Source organism: Miniopterus schreibersii (genome assembly GCF_964146895.1).
Source record: "Miniopterus schreibersii genome assembly, chromosome: X".
Taxonomy (NCBI): domain Eukaryota; kingdom Metazoa; phylum Chordata; class Mammalia; order Chiroptera; family Miniopteridae; genus Miniopterus; species Miniopterus schreibersii.
In genome coordinates, this window is record NC_138104.1 from 3,449,757 (window position 1) to 3,465,121 (window position 15,365).

Below are 15,365 nucleotides of genomic sequence, written 5' to 3' on the forward strand. Positions count from 1 at the left end.
GAAAAAAAAAACATATGCAGGGGTTTAAGTGAAACATGAGTGTTTTGAAATTTTAGTGTTGACATCCAACTTACTTTGTGAAATTAAGTGACTGACTTTCTTAAAAATTACATTAACCATACAGTCATTAGTTTTAGAATATTTAAAAACACAAATGCCACACAACTACTGGAATCTCTGTTATACACATTTCTTAAATATAAAATGGAACCATCTTTGCTTTCAGTCATGGATCATTTGTCTAATGAGGACCTGCATGAAAGATGGGTGCCTGTTACATTACGTGCACTGCCAAGAGAACCAAAAGAATACTTGGTCAGTCCAAGGACAAAGATTCTAAAACAGAAACCTAAGCTATAGCTATTGACAAAAACCCAGAAATAATATCTTGTCATTTAAGGCTTATTTGATTTACCTAGATATCACTGAATTACTCTCCATAGCTGTTACGCCCACTTCATTTAAGCCTGAGGGACAGCTGAGCATAGTGCTTATGCGAACTGGCTTTGGGATTAGACAATCCTCGGTTCCAATTCAGAGTCAGGCATCTATAAGCTATGTGATCTTTGGAAAAAGGACTTCAGTTTTTAAAGACTCCATTTCCTTATCTTTAATTTGTTTTCTGGATATTTTATAGTTCCTTTGTTCCTTTATTCCTCTCTTACTGCCTTAGTTTGTGAACTGAATATTTTCCACAGTGGTATACTTTGATTCCCTTCTAGTTACCTTTTGTAAACCTACTGCTGGTTTTTGCTTTGTGGTTACCACATAGATTACTTAAAACATATTATAGCTATAAGTCTATTTTTCACTGATTGTAATTTAATTGCATAAAAATCTCTACCCTTTAACTACCCTCCTTTTATGTTTTTGATGTTACAATTTACATCTTTTTATATTGTATATACACTAAGAAATTATTATAGCTATAGCTATTTTAATGCTGTTATCCATTAATATTTATACTCAAGTTAAGTAGTTAACGCACTACCATATTAGAGTATTAGAGTATTCCGAATCTGACTATATGCTTACCTTTACCAGAGTGTTGTATATTTTCATATCTTCTCATGTTAATTATTAGCATCCTTTCCTTTCAGCTTGAAGAACTCTTTTCAACGAAGTAAGGCAAGTGTAGTGCTGAGAAACTTCTTCAACGTTGTCCTTAACTCGTCTCCATTTCTGAAAAACAACTTTGGTGGGTAAAGTGTTCTTGGGTGACAATTTCTTGCTTTAAGCACTTTTAATATATCATTCTATCTCTCCTTGCCTTCAAGGTCTCTGCTGAGAAACCTGCTAATAATCTAATGGAAGTTCCCTTGTATTAGATATTTTTTTTCTTGCTACTTTTAAAATCTCTCTTTGTGTCTGATTTTAGACAGCATTATTATAATATATTTTAAAGATCATTTGAAAGTGAAATTTTGGGGTGACAGCTTCGTGAATTTGGATGTCCAAATATCTCTACAAGTTCAAGAAAATTGAAATCATATCAAGCATCTCAGATCACAATGGCATGAAATTAGAAATCAACTACAGTAAAAACACTCAAAAACATTCAAACACATGGAGGCTAAATAGCATGTTATTAAACGATGAATGGGTTGCCAATAAGATCAAGAAAGAAATCAAAAAATTCCTGGAAACAAATGAAAATGAACACACAATAACCCCAAATCTATGGCACACAGCAAAAGCAGTCCTAAGAGGGAAGTTCATAGCACTGCAGGCCTGCCTCAAAAAGCAAGAAAAAAATTTAGTAAACTATCTAACTCTACAACTTAAAGAATTAGAAAGCTCCCCTGTGAAGCCATCTGGACCAGGGCTTTTGTTTGCTGGGAGTTTTTTTAATTACTGCTTCGATTTCAGATTTCATCAGTTGGCTATTAGACTATTCAGGTTTTCTGATTCTTCCTGATTCACTAATATGTAGAATCTAATAAACATAATAGACTGAGGAGCAAAATAGATCCAGAGACATAGAAGCATGGAACAGACTGAGGAATCTCAGTGGGAAGGCGGGGGTGGGGGAGTGGGTGGGAGAGATTAATTAGGGAACTTACATGCATGTGTGCGTAGCCCATGGACGCAGACAATAGTGTGGCGAAGGCCTGGGAGAGGGGTGGATGCGGGGTGGAGGGGATCAATGTGGAAAAAAGGGGGAATATGTGTAATTCTTTCAACAATTAAGATAATTTTAAATAAAATATAATTTGCTTTGCTTTCTTTTACCGGTAGTATTTGTCATAAAACTAAAGATTGAAAATGAGGCATATAAACAGTCATGTAATAGTTTTCTGGTTGTTTTTTTTTAATCTTGAGTTGACTGGGTGACTCTGAACTGATTGGAAATTCAGTTAAACTGACTGTATAGGGACTTTGGCTACAATAAAAGAAATACATTATTGCAATTTTACTGATGAAATCTTTTGCCATTTAGGGAGAAAGGAAGAGGAAGAATACAAATCCTGTAGATAGTATAATAAGAAAAATTAAATTTGTATTGATTATCTCAGATAGCAGGCCCTGAGGAAAGGGAGGGAGGTGCACAAACATTGCTATTCTGAAAGCCCCTTTGCAGCGCCTCCCTACTAGTCCCCCAACTCATCCAGGGGAGGTTTTCTGTTCCATTAACAAATCTTGCTATGCTGCTCATAATTACTACTTCAAGTAAGCTGTTACCCATCCCAGGCTAATTGCATTGTTTAAAAATATGTCTCTGAACAATAGAACATTTGAAGATAAAGGAACAAATCCTAACAGGCACTTCAGACAGGAAGATAAAAATACAAGGGGATGATCAGATTTTCATTAAAAGAAGTAGGTTGTTCCCAGTACTGTGGAAGGATACCAGACAGATATAATTCACTGCATCTACCTTTAGAACTAAGTAAACATAAAACTATAGGGAATAGACATTTTTTTAAAAAAATCAAGACTATAGGGAATAACATACTTGAACTACTCCGGGATGCAAACTACCAGACGCTTTTAACCATTTAGCAATATTCATATTTCAAAGCAAATAATAAATATGCTTCATACAATTATTCCACCCTAATCCTCCACTGAGGAAAGCATTATCAGGACCCTGTATTGATAACCCTATATTAGCTTTCTTTTAATTGCTTTAAGAGCCTAGAAAAATTTCAAGGCTCATTTGTAAATATCCCGCTAATTCCAACAAGAAGTATCCCTCTAGTCTTCCTGCTTTCTAATCACTGAGGTTTTCACTATGTTTTAATAGCAGAAAATAAGCAAACACAATGAGCATAATGTGCTTCTTCCAGCTTTATATACCATCCTGCAAAACAGCCATACAGAATTAACGAGTGGCAGTGCTGACCTATTCAAATGACTAGAGAAATCCAAAGATACACTGGTAGATTTAATATGATTAAACAATTATGGTGTTTATTATGATTAATTTCATTAATAGTGTAATTTCAGTGACCATTTCAAGTCCAGTGTGCCCAAGATGAGAATTCAGGAGTCTGAAGTTCGCACTTGTTATTTCAACATTTCAACCCACTCTTTTTTTTTTTTTTTTTAAATATGTCTTTATTGATTTCAGAGAGAGGAAGGGAGAGGGAGGGGGAGAGAGAGAGAAACATCAATGATGAGAGTCATTGATAGGCCGCCTCCTGCACGCCCACCCCCCCACTGGGGATCAAGCCCACAACCCTGACATGTTCCCTGACTGGGAATTAAACCAAGATCTCCTGGATCATAGGTCGATGCTCAACTGCTGAGCCACACAGGCGGGGCTCCACTCAGTCTTAATAGTTTCCAACCAAGTGGTGCTTTTATCTTTTAGACATGCTTATTTACTTCTCCATTCTCTTTTACTCGGCCTTATGGCATTGTCATGAATTCCTTCTTAGAGCCTTTGCCAATATCTGTGCTTTTACTGAAGAATCTGCCCCCGCCCCAAGGTAGCCAGATTTTCACGTTTTCATTCTCTGCAGCTAAACAGAATAACCTGCCCTTCCATGATACCTGAAGGACAACACACACGCTCAGAGAAAGTTCACGCACCTTTCGGATCTCAGAAGCTCCTTGACCTAGCTCTCATGGATGCTTCTCAGATGCTGCTTTGGCATGGAATCCTCACTCACCAGAGATCCCTTCCTTCCCCTACAGAGCATGTGCTCACCTGGTTTGATGGCCGGGAGTAAATCTCTTCAACTGGTCTCCACCTTCCACCCCAGAAAGGTCACTCCCAGATCTAATCAGTCTACATTCTTTCTGAACCTTGCCTGTAGCTAGATATCTTCCCAGTTCTAGTGCAAGGCATCATAAAAACAACAAACTAGATTCACTATGAGGACAGAAACCACCTTTCATTTACCAAATCGCTAACCCCTCTCAGTATACCTGGACCACTAATAATTTGAGCGATTGATCTTTGGTCTTGCTGGGATCTTTACCTAGCTTTCAGCTGTTGCCCACTTTCCCACATGAGCCCCCAGTTTGGGCCTCAATCTCCTTTTCTAAGTCATACTCATCCCTGTCCCCACTCTCCAGAAACAGCTTTCCTAGGTCCAAGAAGTAACTGCTGCCCTGGACTTTGCCTGTTCACCAGGTAAACTGGCTTTCTCTGTCACTTCATGTCAGATCCCAAAGAGTAAAGTAGGTCTTGCCATGCACTCATCTCCACTCCCCCTGAGCCTGCTCTGTCCGTTCATAGCAACTAAAGCCAAGCTCGTAGCAAGAGACCTGCTTCCAATTGAAACTTCGGTTCCCAGGCCTGGAAGTAACAGCCCATGTTTACTGGATGCTCACCATGTAGCAGGGACAGTTCTAAATACCTCATGGGTGTGATCTCATTGAATCCACACCTGTGAGGTGGTGACCAGTATGATGACCAATATCTCATTTAATCCACAGTGAGGTTTACCAGTACAAACAAAAGAATATCCAGCCTCAAAAGGTGTTAAATAAGGAAATTTGTTATCTCCATTCATGAGAGGTCCTGAGGTAGAGCTGGCCCTAGGAATGGTACAGTGCTATTTGGGTAGATATAGATGAGAATGAGAACTTTGAACTTCTCAAATCCTCCTGAAAGTTCCTGGCTGGCAGAGGTACCCCACACAATCCCTCAACCAAGCATCTCTGATTTAACATTTCAAATGACTTAACCTGGGATAATGACCTCTCAAAGGTATGCATTCTCCTTAGCACCCACTGGACCCCCTCAATGCCTCTAAGACCCCCAGGCCCACAAGGTCTCAGCATAGCTCAGCAGTGTAATGTCAAGTTCAAGAGACAGCCCGGCATCTTGCCAATTTCCATAGGCAGGAATCTGGGGCACATGTATAGGTGAGGATTCTAAGAGTGTCAGCCCAAGGGGGATGAAACATTAAGATTGGGCTCCATTTATTATGGGTGAACTACCCCAGGATCCAGAATTTAGTGTTACTCAAGCACCTGAAAGGGGCATTAAAATAATGTGCTACATTGTTAATTAAAGCCTGAAGTCAATGGCACCCCACAAGCAATAATGTTTAAGGGGCAGAATTTCCCTGGCAGTGTTGAGGAAGGAACTTAAAGCCTCAGGAAGGTAGGAACATTATATGTGTCCAGATTTATGCCTGTTTTCCTAGTCTAATTATTAATAGTGCCTTGTGTCTCTCTCATGTGTCCCTGTTTGGGACCGTGTGCTACCCACTCAACCACCCTTCACCCATGCTACTCTGGAGGCCCCAGAGGACACTCCCTTCGCCAGAAATGCCTTGGCAAGGGGAGCACCAGATTTCTTATAAAGTCCTGTGTTACCTGTCCTCTGTAGCCTAGAGATGACAGTGGGGGATACTGGGTTTCAACTAGGTTCCCTTATCTCAATGGGAATAATGGAAGTCAGGTGAGAGTGGTAGAAGCCAATGATAGCACTTAACCATTAAAAAACACTCCTTTTTTTTTTTTTTTCTCATAGTGCTTGATATTTTATTGAAAAGAACGCAAGTGCATTTTCCAGGTGGTACTGAGAAGCTAGGCTGAGTGCCTGTTTAGTTTTTAGCATTTTTGTCCAAATGCACACATCTGTGGGGCTGCTGCAATTTAAAAAAGAAAAAAATGACAGCTATGCAAAACTGGTGCATAGGAGAAATGAAATGTCAGCAATTTGGCTGCCAGGCACACACTAGGCTCCAGCAGCAACCTGGTGGGGGAGGGGAGGACTCTGGGAATAGGTAGGGAACTAACCAGGTTGAAAGACTGGCCCCTTCAGGGGTTGGGGAGATGTCCAAATCCATGTCCAAGGAGGTGTAGCCAACTCAGTCATCTTCTAGGTTGGCCTTTATCTCCAAAGGGGGTGGTGGTCTGTTGCTGGAATGTAGTGGATGGCGGTGTAGTGACAGCGTAGGTCTCTGGGCAGATGGAGGCTTGGCAGTTGGCAGGGCTGTGCACAGTCGACCAGTTTATAACAGGGACCCGCCCCATAGCTGGGACTCGGGACACAGTCCAAATTAACAGGGGCGCGTCCTGGGGCAGGCCAGTGAGGGGTAGCGTGCTTCAGACGTAACTCCCAGCCCCAGCAGGTAACTGGAGCACAACTCTTAGAACAAAGACAAGCACTACGGGGGGATGAGGGAGAGAACGAGAGAGTGAAGGTAGGGAAGGAGCTCGGGGGCTAGGGGAAGCAGGAGCTCCGCGAGAGGAAGAGCAGGATGGGGGATGGGGGGTGGGGGTGGGGGGGGGTGGGGGTGGGGGGGGTGGGGGGGTGGGGAGCGGCGCGCAGGGCCTTCCTCCCTAGGCCCTAGGGTCTCCGGGCCTAGTAATCATCTTCGTCGTCATCGTCGTCTTCTTCCTCATCCCAGCCAAAACACTGCTTGAACTCCTCGAGGAAGGCCCGGTAATCACTCAGGATGGGGCTATCCATCTCAATGTAGGGCACCACCCACTCCTCGGCCTCCCCGGTGAGCAGGCTGATCAGGAATGCCACTTTCATGGCGTCGTTGCAGAATCGGTTCTCGTTGGCAAGCATGTAAGACGTCGTCTGCACGATAAACTCGGGGAGACGGGCGGTCTCGCCGCTAAACGTTTCGGGGAAGGGCACCGGGCAGCTGGGCGGACGTACCTGGCGCAGCAGGGTGGCCCTCTCGCACACCAGCAGCCGCAGCTGCTCCATGAGCTGGTTGTTCTCGATGCTCAGGGCGCGGTGGCGCACCAGGAGAGCCTGCAGCAGCAGCACCAACTCGTCCACCATGGCGAACGGCTCGGAGAGGCAGGGCAGGGCTGGGCTGGGCTGGGCTGGGCTGGGCTGGGCTCGACTCCGCCGGCGTGGGCTCGGCCAGGCTCAGGTGCGCTCGGAGGCCTCGCAGGAAGTGCGTGTGCGCGGAGGCGCGGGGGTCCCGGGGAGGATAGCGGTGCGCGCGGAGGTCCGGCCGCTGCGCAAGCCCCGCCCACAAGGCCGCTTTGCGCCGCGCCGCGCGGCCCAGGGCTCGGGGAGAGGGGGAGGGGGCGTGTTCGGAGAGGACACTGGCGCAGCGTGGGGCGTGGCCAGAGGGGGGCCGGCCGGGCCGCGGCGAGGTGCCGGGGGCGTGGTCGGGGCGTGGTCAGGCGTGGGCGGAGTCTCAGTGCTGAGGGCCCGCTCTCCAGGCCCGCAGATGAAGGCGGGGGACTGCAGCAGAGCCCTGGATGTGGGGCTAGGGCCGGGACCCGGCCAGCGCTAAGACCTTTGTCTCATAGGGGGCCAACCTGCTCAAGTTTAAAGGATTAACTACGCTTCAACACAGCCGACTCACACAACTCAGCGCTCCTTGGTGGACCTGTGGCCACTCGATTCCCTTTCTGTGAAGTTTGTTAACAGATTTTCTTGCTTATTTAAATCTCACTCACCCAGGGAGCTATTAGCACTGCTGGCCGCCACAGCGGGAGTCACACATTGTTTCTGAGTAATAAAAGATCCCCAGGGACCGTGTCTTTAAGACAAAACAAAATATTTAAACAGTGATTTCTTTAGTTGGTAAATAATATTGTATATCTCTTTTATTATTTTTATTTTTTTAAATAGTGAAATATATAAAAAGTTCTGCAAAATCATCCAATAACCATTTGCAAGCATCCTCCTAATTCTGACCATTTCATGTCCTAATATTAGCCTCCCTTGGCCACTGGTTGTTATTTTTGTTTACAATGAAGACTTGTGTTTTTAAATGGTTCTGTTTTTCTACTTTGAATGTGATTATTGAAGTATTTGTTGACAAATGAATTGTGTCCAAGCCCTTAGAGCCAACTGTTTGCTCTGCTTTTAAAATATATCCCAAATTTAATCACTTTTTGTCACTTCTACCACTACCAACCACCTTGATTGCAGCCTTTCTTTCATTCTTGATTGCTGCAATTAATCTCTTAGCTTTCGCTCTCCTCTTCCTACAGCGTATATATTTTCCACAGAGTAGGCACAGGAATCTTTTAGAACAAAAATTAGATCCCTTCACTTCCCTGGCCAAAACCCTCCAACATTTTTTTCTCCTGATTCAAAATAAAAGGCAAAGTGCAGAATCCTAATACAAACAATTCTGCTAACAAATATGTCAAGACTTACAGATCCACAGAGCTGTCTTCTTAATGACTACATAATCCTCCACCTAAATTTCTCCGGCACACTCCTGCCTGAGAACTAAAGAGACCCAACTCTGTCCAGTTTCTCAAATGAAGTAGAAGGACGGTGCCAAATACACTAACAGTCCCAAAGATATAGAACTGGAAAATCAGATTTCTATGACTGAATGATGATTTACATGAACTAATATATTCTTCATGTATATGTTTCATAGTGCTGAAATATAGAATGTATTAGCTGTAGTATATTGTATGAGATTGTTCTTATTTTTTCTCATTCTTATTTATTTAATAAAATTAGTCATCTTAAACATACAAGAGCTTATACACTTGGTTTGTTTCTGGCATTTTCATACAGTTTAGAAAGTAAATGACATTGTATTAAATCTGTTGCTATAGAAATTAAGAGTGTGGCCTGCCATAATTTGTGTTTACTTCTTTGGTGTTAAATGTAGACTAGGCCTCTCTTTCAAAATGGCCAATTATTTTGATCTAGATTAAAGTTTTTAGGAGACAGAGTGGGTGTGGTGAATTGAAGATAACCACAAATTCTTTTGCTAATTAGCCTATCAAGAGGTAAAAGAGATTTTCTGTGCCCCTTTAATCTGGGCTGGCCCTGTGACTTGATTTGAGAAACAAAATGTGATGAAATAGCTGATGATTTATGAAGCAAGGCATTAAAGACCCAAAGAGTCTGCCTTTGCCACTTAGAATGTTTCCTACTCAGAGCCAGTCACCATATAAGAAGTCTAACTGCACTGAGATCACCTTGCTGAGAGGAAGCTCAAGCTCGCTACAGGGATAAAGAGAGGCCATGTGGAGGAACAGCAAGGCAGCAAACAAACATGAGAATGAAGCTCCCCCTTGGACTTTCCAGGCCAGCAGAGCAACCACCTAAATGCAGCTGAATGAATGACTATGCAGAGAGCAAGAAAATTAAAAAAAAAAAAAAAAAAAAAAAAAGGAAATCCAGCTAAGCTCTACTTGAATTCCAAATTGACAGAATCATGAGCTAATAAAAATGGCAGTTGCTTTAAGCCACAAAGTTTTGGGATAGATCATTTCATGACAGTAGAGAAATGAAACCTGGAGAACAAATATGATGTTATGAGTCTACAATCCTGTTTTGTTTCTTAGACTCTGTTTTTGTCTATTTTGTATCCATTCATTACGGGGCCAGAAAAAAATCCAAAGTTGTTTACATCTCCCCTGCGATTCATAGCCTTTAGTTTGAAACCATACCTTTTTTTTTTTTTTTTAATATGTCTTTATTGATTTCAGAGAGAGGAAGGGAGAGGGGGAGAGAGATAGAAACATCAATGATGTGAGAGTCATTGATGAGCTGCCTCCTGCATGCTCCCTATTGAGGATCAAGCCTGCAACCCGGGCAAGTGCCCTGACCAGGAATCGAACCATGATCTCCTGGATCCTAGGTTGATGCTCAGCCTCTGAGCTACACCGGCTGGGCTGAAACCATATCCTTTATCTAACTCTCACATATCAAATTAACATTTCCCTGGCCCTAAATCAACCCAGGGCCAGGTATCAGACAATTAGGGACAGCCCCTGTGCCCCAGAGCCCTATGGGATTTAGTTAATCTTTTTTGTCATAAAATATGGATATTTTATTCCAGCTCTGGGAAATGAAAAAAGAGAAGGATGGGGAATATATCCTTCCACAAACCATTCTAATTTAGCTACATTAATTAGACAAAGCTAAAGCAAATATGTATGTATTATATGTAAAGTACTTATATATACACATACATATTTTCTCAGGTTTTAGTCTCATAAGTGTTCATATATTTACTCTATTTTTTGTTTTTTAATAAAAATCCTTAAAAATTATGAAATGCATCCTAATACTACTACCTCTGCCTCTTTACCAATCATTTAATACTATTTGCTGTTTGTGTTTTAATCACTTACATGATTGGTCAAACTATACATTTGAAAATGTAAGTGATAAATTTGCTTCAAGTTATGCTCTATGAGTCAAAATTATCCATTACATGATTTTTTTTCCCCATCATTATTTGGAACTTCACACATCTTGTAATTCTCTACATAGACTATTTCAGCTTCTAGTGCTGTACATATCTACATCTTCTGGATGGGACAGCCTGTGAGCCATGAGCTTGGGGTTAGGCTAATACTAAACCATTTAACCTGCATTGCCCAGCCTTTCCAGTAAAAGCTATGGCCTATGTCTTCCTCTCATTCCATTCGCCTCCTGACTATAACCTGATGCTTCCCCCTGTGGCCCTGCATGGCATGACATGCCCCCTCCTCCCTGGAAATACAAGTAATAAAAATCTTCTTTCAGAGACATTGGCCTCTTCATGTTGTGACTCAGCCACCTCCATAAACCAAAATACTGTGGGTACAATGGAGATAGATCTAAAGTAGTTGTGTCCTATGAAGAACTCTAATCTGCATGTGAATATTCGTGTCACTGTGTGAGGGGCTGTATCCAAGTGGACCTACATTATATATTGCTGCCTTCTACCACCAGTGATGCTACTTGTGGTGAGAACTGGCACTGTTATCATATGACAAAGATAGAATCAAAACTGGCCATGTTCAAGGAATATATGTGCCTATGTAAAAGCAGTTAAGTACATTTCAGTGAAGCATTAGGGAAAGAAGGGAATTTTTGAAATTTGTGTTCAAACAAGTTTAATAATGGCACCAAACTGAATGGGTTTGTTTGCCTGTGCACATCAAAGCCCAATAAAATGTGAACAGGAGTTTGCAGCAAAGAAAGTAAAGGTTTATTTAAGGAAATGTACCAAACCAGGAGACACAGCTGAGAAGGGTTGTAAAACCTGGCTCCCGATGGCTCTTAGGGGATAGGTTTTATATGGAAGAAATCATTAATTATGGTGATCAGTGTAGTTGGACTTGCAGACTCTACAGACTGGCTGGGGCCAGGGCAGGGAGTAGTTGATCACTGTATCTGGTCCTGATGCCAGTCATGCTTTCATTCTGTCCAGTTTTGCGAGAATGTGGTCCTTCCACTTTCATGGGCCTGGGGCTGAAACACCAGTGAGGTCAAGATTCATCTTTAATTTGACCGAAACTCTGTTCCCTTGATCAACAGATCAAGAGAGCTTGACCCTGACCAGAACCTGATGTCCTAAGGGCTTAATGATAAGGCAGTGGACATGCAGTATGTACAAAGGTGGAAAGGTCTGGTTGAAAGGAGCCAAGTGAGTCATGATGCTATTAAACTATGTGGCTTGAGCAAGTCACTGAATTCTTTTAAGCTTTGGTCACCTTTTCAATAAATGTGTATAATAATAGGCTGTAAATCACAATTATCCAGTAAAAAAAATCAAATGATAAGTATAAAAGTTTTTGACAAACTACAAAGTGCTATACACAGATTGCATATTATTTTTCACTGGATAATTGTGATTTACTAGTATTGCAGTGACTATATTACCTGAGCTTTAAATTTAATGTGTAGTTAGTTCACCTCTCTTATTTTATCCTAGTATCTATAAATTTAACTATAAAGCTTAAATTTTAAAAAATGTTTACTCCTGAATAAGAAGTAGTTGGAGAAACAAAATAAAATTTCATCTTGGTCTTGCTTTGTGTCAGTTCAAAACGTGCTTCCCTCATAATGATGAGACATGTTTTTTTTAAAAAGGGAAAACCAGTGTCCTTATAACATTCTGAAGGCCGACTTGTAACATTTTCTATTTTCTCTGTCGAATCCGTGCTGCATGTGGGGTGCGAATATGTGATGCTCTCTCGGAGTAAAGAGGCAATTGTACTTCTGGAAACCTTCTTTCATCACTGTGCCACCGTGGTGGTCCTGCTGGGAGAAGCCAGCAGCCCAGGTTCTTCTGAGAGATAGAAAACAGAGTTTCTCTCAGCACCAGGAGCATCTCTGGCTGGCCCTCAGCCGAGTCCCAGGATCCTCTCCTCTCAGGTTCCCTAGATTTTCCTGCTATCCACTCAATGACTATTTTTCTTAAGATAGAAATACATTCACCCTCCGGTATGGATCAGTGGTTGAGCACCGACCTAGGATCCAGGCGATCACAGTTAGATTCCCGGTCAGGGCACAGGCCCTGGTTGCGGGCTCGATCCCCAGCAGGGGCCGTGCAGGAGGCAGCCGATCAGTGACTCTCTCATCATGGATGTTTCTATCTCTCTCTCTCCCTCTCCCTTCCTCTTCTGAAATCAATAAAGATATATTAAAAAAACAACAACAACACAACACACACACAGAAATAGGTCCTTGGAGCGAACATCCCCCTGCAAGTACTTCAGTGTTTGTGCAAAATGCCGATGGCATCACAGAAGTCCAGAGCTGGATGGGGCAGTGCCAGTGGCTCACTCTAAGGGCTCCAATGTTGTTACATGAGAAAAGCGCCTGCAGGGCGGCCGCTAATGAAAACAGATTACACACGAGGAAGGAAGGTCCAGAGGAGATGAGTAACTGGCCACGAGGCAACCATAAGCCACTATCTTTAAAGGCAACGAGGACTTGGGGAACTGAGGTAATCAAGGGAAGAACTAGAGTAAAAGGGCTAATGTTCTTTATAACAGTGAGTTCACCTCTCATAACAAGACCGAACACTTCATTCTAATTTAATAAAGTGATACATGTATCCAGATATTTTTAAAGATAATGATAAACACTTGGAGAAATAAGATAACTAAAATTGGAGTAGTAGAGAGGCGGAAGAGAAAGATGAAGAAAGTGGAAATACGCTAATTCCACCGCTGCTCATTACAGGTAATGAATACTGTCTAAAATAGCAGGGGGTTAAATAAGTTCATTAAAATTAAAGGAAAACTACTAGATTAAAAATGTAATACTTCCAAAGCATCAGAAGAAATACACACAAAAATCAAAGAAAATATATTAAAAGGAAGAGAAACAGAAAGCATAGCATACAATAATTTGTCAAAACTAAGTTCCTAAGTGCCTGCCATTTCAATAAATAAAATCAGGTGAGTTCACTTTTTAAAAGATAAAAGCTTTCAGATAATAACATATAGAAAAATCAGACCTATTGAATTTAGGGCAATAAATATTAAAATAGAAAAAAGTGTGGGATACTTTATAACAATAGAGGGTTAAATTCTTAACAAAGATCCAACAATTATGAAAATCTATGTGCCAAATTATATAGCATCAATTTTCATAAAACAAAAATAGCAGTAAATAAAATGAGAAAGGTAAAAACATATGAGTAGTAAAGGTGTGAATTTATCTCTGTCAGTCCATGATAGAGCCAAGTGTACAAAAAATGAAATCAAACACAGAAACTCTCAGTATCATAATAAGTAAGTCTAATAGCTAAATATTGAACCAGATGTGGCAGGCTGTCAGGGTCCCATTGTGCTGCTTTGTTGCCTCTAAACCTATGGTCTCTTCTGAGGTAATAACATGCAAAAGAGTCAAGTGGGACTCTTACCTTAGATGGTATATGGTAACTAAAAATGGAACAAATACCTTAATATAAGAGCTAAAACCTTAAAACTCCTAAGAGAAATAAGCCAGTCAGAGAAAGACAAGTATCACATGATTGGACTCATATGTGGAATCTAATGAAAAACTGAACTAACAAGGAAAATACAGACAGACTCATATAGAGAGCAGGCTGACAGCTTTAGGGAAGGAACAGAGGGAGTGGAAGGATTGGGCAAAAAAGATAAAAACAGGAGAGAACTCAAAAAAAATCTTCACGACCTTGTATTTGATGATAGTTTCTTAGAAGTGACACCAAACACACAAATGACACAGGGGGAAAATGGACTATTTGGATTTCATAAAAATTAAAAGCCTTTATGTCTCAAAGGGTACTATCAATACAATGAGTAGACAACCCACAGAATGGAATAAACTATTTGTAAGGCATATATTAGATATATACCCAATCTATGAACTTTTTCATTTGAAATGAGGCTTTTTACGTCAATTGCATTTCATTAAGACACTATACTATACCCTGAGGCAGAGTGGAGGTGAGAGGATATTAGTGTCCACACATAGATTTTCACACCAGTGAAAACCTAGTAATTTCTCTGCTAGTTTTGGATAGAATTATTTTGGCAGCCTCGTACAGACTCTTAGAAATGATCAACACAAGACAGACCTGGCAAAATGCAGAGATAACACTATGGGGCTTAAGCTAATTTCCTGTGATATATGGTTTAAGAAATGCTATTTTGCTTGGCCTGAAAGACAATAAAAAATTATAGTTTAGAGAAAGAAATGATCGAAATAAAGTCAAAAGCATTCCATTTCTCTGTATTAAAAAGCCTGATCTTGCTATTTGAAAAAGAATGGCCAATAAACCCTTGAATTAGTTGGTCCCATTTTAGGAGCAAAGAAAAACAAAATTGCAATGTGGAGTATTTAGCACTGCTGGTTCAAATAACAAATTAAACTAGATATGCACCATATTTCAGTGAATAACTGCTGTGATTCTTCAGAGGAACAGTTCATTATAAACAAAGAGATAAAATATGAAAGTAGAAACGGGTAATGATTTTTCAAAGTAACACTAGCTCTTATCAGACTTTCAGAAACAATCACTGCAGAAAATGCTAAATCATAACTTTCAAATATCATGTCCTTAGGCTTGCAGAGAAAATACAATGGGTACATTGAATGTAAAATTAAAGCTTGCATTACTGTTAACTTTTTTTTGGAATCATTATTAACTTTATTTGTCACTCTTTATAGACATTAGTCCTCTCCCACACAAAAAGTAGGGAGCATCTACTTACACTTAATGTCCTATAATGATGTGGTAACCACAGATCATAGT

The 15,365-nt window shown here is 41.0% G+C and overlaps 1 protein-coding gene across 1 annotated transcript; it reads right to left on the reverse strand.

The window, feature by feature from the left end:
• Positions 1 to 5,932: 5,932 nt before the first annotated feature.
• On the reverse strand, positions 5,933 to 7,429 carry LDOC1 (LDOC1 regulator of NFKB signaling). Its single transcript, XM_081125791.1, has one exon. It carries the CDS (start codon positions 7,205 to 7,207, stop codon positions 6,773 to 6,775), a length of 435 nt encoding a protein of 144 aa, XP_080981917.1. The 5' UTR covers positions 7,208 to 7,429; the 3' UTR covers positions 5,933 to 6,772.
• Between the last annotated feature and the right edge of the window lie 7,936 nt (positions 7,430 to 15,365).

Excerpts from the sequence above, each read along its gene's own strand:
- LDOC1 (XM_081125791.1), bottom strand. The coding sequence starts at position 7,207 with ATGGTGGACGAGTTGGTGCTGCTGCTGCAGGCTCTCCTGGTGCGCCAC.